This window comes from Gigantopelta aegis, chromosome 12 (genome assembly GCF_016097555.1).
Source record: "Gigantopelta aegis isolate Gae_Host chromosome 12, Gae_host_genome, whole genome shotgun sequence".
Taxonomy (NCBI): domain Eukaryota; kingdom Metazoa; phylum Mollusca; class Gastropoda; order Neomphalida; family Peltospiridae; genus Gigantopelta; species Gigantopelta aegis.
The window spans coordinates 48812386-48816378 of NC_054710.1; the positions used below are offsets into that span (position 1 = coordinate 48812386).

The 3993-nt window shown below is 39.9% G+C and overlaps 2 protein-coding genes across 2 annotated transcripts; one reads left to right on the plus strand and one right to left on the minus strand.

The window, feature by feature from the left end:
• The first annotated feature begins 209 nt into the window (after nucleotides 1-209).
• Nucleotides 210-1178, plus strand: LOC121386123 (zinc finger MYM-type protein 1-like). The gene has a single exon (XM_041516923.1). The coding sequence runs from the start codon at nucleotides 210-212 to the stop codon at nucleotides 1176-1178; it is 969 nt and encodes a 322-aa protein (XP_041372857.1).
• Nucleotides 1179-2578: 1400 nt separating this feature from the next.
• LOC121386124 (zinc finger protein 862-like) lies at nucleotides 2579-3577 on the minus strand. Its single transcript, XM_041516924.1, has one exon. The coding sequence runs from the start codon at nucleotides 3575-3577 to the stop codon at nucleotides 2579-2581; it is 999 nt and encodes a 332-aa protein (XP_041372858.1).
• Between the last annotated feature and the right edge of the window lie 416 nt (nucleotides 3578-3993).

Genomic DNA, 3993 nt, shown 5'->3' on the forward strand with positions numbered 1-3993 from the left:
AACAAAGAGAAGATGGGAACTTTGCTTTCTTCACCGACTGGAAAGCAAAATTCGACAAAGATTTGTCAGAACACCTTATGCAAGCGAACAAAGTTGCAAAATATACTTCGCCCAAAATACAAAATGAAATAATTTTGATAATTGAAAAGAAAATCAGAGATAAAATAATTAATTCAATTCCCCAATACTGGAGCATACTAGCAGATGAAATGCAAGATTGTACTGCTTGTGAGCAAGTAAGTCTGTGCATTCGGTTCGTCAAGGACAACACAATTCACGAGGAGTTCCTTGGTTTTCAGGCTATTGAAAAAATGGATGCACAAACCATAGCGGATACATTAGTGAACAGCGTTACAGGTTGGGGACTATGCATGGATGATTTAGTAGGGCAAGGATATGACGGGGCTTCAGTGATGAGCTCTTGCAAGAATGGGGTGCAGGCTAAAATTCAACAACAGTTTCCAAACGCTACATACGTTCATTGCCGATCACATGTTTTGGCTTTGGTAATTGCTAAAGGTTGTAAACAAGTTCCAGAAATCCAGAATCTATTTGATAACGTCGAGAAACTGACATGGTTTTTAGGCGGTAGTGCTAAGAGGAAGGCCTTGATTAAAAGCTCAAGCGACTCTCATGAACTGGGTGATTTTCTTATTGAGCAAGCTGACCATGATGAAGAATTTGACATGTCGAACACGGCACTTAAAAGAGGAGTAAACAAAAAATGTGTTCCAAAGTTTTGCTCAACTCGTTGGACTGCAAGGATTGATACTCTCTCGGCTCTTCTTTCAAAGTACAAGACGGTTTTGGAAACACTTGAAAAGATTCAAGAAGCCAGTATTGGAGACTCAAAAAGAGATGCGGGATCTTATGCTCGACTGCTAACCGATCCACAGTTTCTTGTCTCACTTGTAGTGGCTCAGTTCATCTTGAGCTATTTCGCGTCCGTGACCAAAAGTCTACAAGCTGTCAACTGTGATCTAGGCTCAGCCTATCGTGACATGCACTTGTCCAAAGAAACTGTGGCTAAGGCACGCTGTGAATCAACATGGGATAAACTTTATGAACGAATCGAGTCCATCGGCAGTGAAATTGATGTGACTATAGTCAAGCCAAGGACCACACAAATTCAACGCCACAGATCATTTCACAAAGTGCCAAAGATTACTTCAGGGTGAACGTATTTTATCCGTTTATTGATCATCTTCTTCAATATCTCGACTCCAGGTTTTCCGACCAGCATAGTAACCTAATGGCTGCTGAAGCACTCATACCCGTGAATTTGGAACATCTTACACCAACATGCATGGCCAAAATAAATGAATACTATTCAAAATTTCAGAAACGGGGAGAGTATCTTCAAGTTGAAGTAGAGAAGTGGAAACACTTGTTCCAACATACTCCAGTAGAGTCCAGACCAGCGGATGGTTGTACCACTTTGGCAGCCTGCAACAAAGTGTATTTCCCAGCAATTCACCGAATTCTGGTGATATTCCTCACTACTCCTGTTGGCAGTGTGGCATGTGAAAGATCATTTTCAGCACTAAGGCGCTTGAAATTGTGGACCAGAGCAAGTATGGCCCATGATCGCCTTAGTGGACTAGCTATGCTTCTTTGCCATCGGAACACATCATACATTCCTTGCCCAGAACAGATATACTCTACAAAATGTAACTGGAGACAATTAGCTCATTAAATTAATGTACTACAGCTGTAACAAATGTACAATACTGAACTGCAATAAAAACACAATGTGCTTCAATGTCACCTATACCACAAACTCAATATGTGGCATTGCGAAACAAGAGCTGTATCTACCTGACATATCTTACAGGAATGACCTACACATCAGATTCTTCAGGAATGTCCTACATTTACTATACAAATCAAACAAACCTGCAATTATTTGGAGAAGAAAAAAACGATTCCTATATCATGCTATTAGAAATTGAATATAACTTTGGAATTTGAATTCATGACGTCATACTGCCACTTGTCTATTTAGACTTCGAAAAAAACAAAAAACTTGTCTGTTTAGCTTGACGGATTGTTGTCACAGTAAGTCTGTTTAGCTTAAGAGTGCAGCTTTAAGAAAACATCTTAGACTTGACCCACCCAAGTGCCGTCCTAAATTTAATAATGCCCTCCAAAATAATATAGTAATTCAGATCCAACAACGTCATGTCCCAACTCATCTAAACCCTTCTTGCATTATAAAATCCTACAAGATAACTAAAGTCACCGTTTGAAAATGGCTAACTTTGCGAGTCCTTTAAATAATAATAATTTTTAAAAATCGGGTTACAATACTCTGCCAAATAATCATTGAAGTTGTTTAAATTTATTGTTGGAAATTGGTCAATTTTGTAATTCATGTCAGGAAATCATGCCCCGGACTTCTAAAAGGTTCCGCGTTCTTGGACAAGTCACAATTTGTTTTATATATAAAAAGTAGTGACCCCCCCCCCCCCCCCAACTAGGATTTTGATCAGGGTACGGCCCTGAAAAGGTCAAGATTTAATCTTTATAGTATGTTAAAAATTATTTATAAAATTTAGTGTCCCCCTATGGATTTTGGTCAGGGTACGGCCCTGGTTTCTGGAAGATTGACTGGATAGAAACTCTTGTCACCAACTCTGCTACTAATGTGGTCGATATCCAAGTCAATCAGAGCATCTTGCTTAGTTTTGAACTGTTCCTGTGACAACGTTGGGGCATGGAGTTGAACATTCTTAAACATATGGTTTTCGGTGACAGTGTCCAGAAAATTCTGCAAGTTAACACCCAGTCGCAGGTGTAGAGCTGAGAGTCTTAAACATGCAGTCTCCAGGGCCTCAGTTGCTTCAGGTAACCCACAGCTATCCTTCTGAAACTGCAGGGACAACTCACTCAGTATTGCTAATACATCCTTCAAGAAGTGCATGTAGTTCAAAAGATTATAGTCCTTCAGATGTCTAAGAATAAGTTGTGCTCTGGCTTGAACAGTCCGTGACTTCCCCTCAAGTGTGTTTTCAAAATGTGCCACGAATGTAGAGTACTTACTCAAGAGGACATCAAGACATCGGCTTAGATGTGGCATCCACCTTGTTCCAGACAGATTGACAGGTTTGGCTATCTGGTCATTCATGGCCTCAGACAACAATTGTAGTTCTCTCAGTGCTTTGGTACTGTAGTGATAGTGTTTATGTAAATTCATTAGTACAGACTTGAGATCTTGAAACATTTTACCATCTCTTTGCTTCATTGCATCTATGGCCCCAAGTTCAAGTCTGTGGCTAACACAATGCATGGCAAACAAGTGAGGTACCTGGTCTTTGAGCAACTTAGCCACACTGTGTCTTTTCCCCAAGTTCACACTGGCACCATCTGATCCTGTTGTTATAAGCTTTTGTTTCCAGTCCCAACCAGGATCTACACTGTCCATGGCTGTTTCAAATGCACCCAGAATACCCTCTGCATGTGCATGCTCCACTGCATGTATTTTCACAAATACATTGTGTGGGACACCTTGCTCAACAACCCTGGCATAAACTGTTTCATTTTCACTGACAGAAACATCTGTAGCACCGTCAAACATGATTGATAACACATTGGCATTTTTAACCAAGGCCATTGATTCATTTTGCATGTCATTATAAATGTATTCCATAAAACGTCTACAGGTTTGGTCAGTACAGTAACTGTTTGGTAAAATAACACCATTTTTCTCTTGAAGTGACAGTAAACTGGGATACAAGGTAAATGGCAACTCCTCCTTAGCAATAAAATATGCAGTATTAAAGCAAGCAGTTAACTGATTCCTTTGATCTTCATTGAGCCTTCGAATAGCAACATCCATAGGACCAATTACAGCAGGCTGACAAGCTTGAACCCCACTAGGACCAGAGTCGCACTCCAAGGATGAACATTCTGAAACAATTGTGCCAGTATGTGTTGTGAAAACTTGTTTGATGTCAAAATTTTGTTTATTTTTTATATGTGACGTGGATTCAG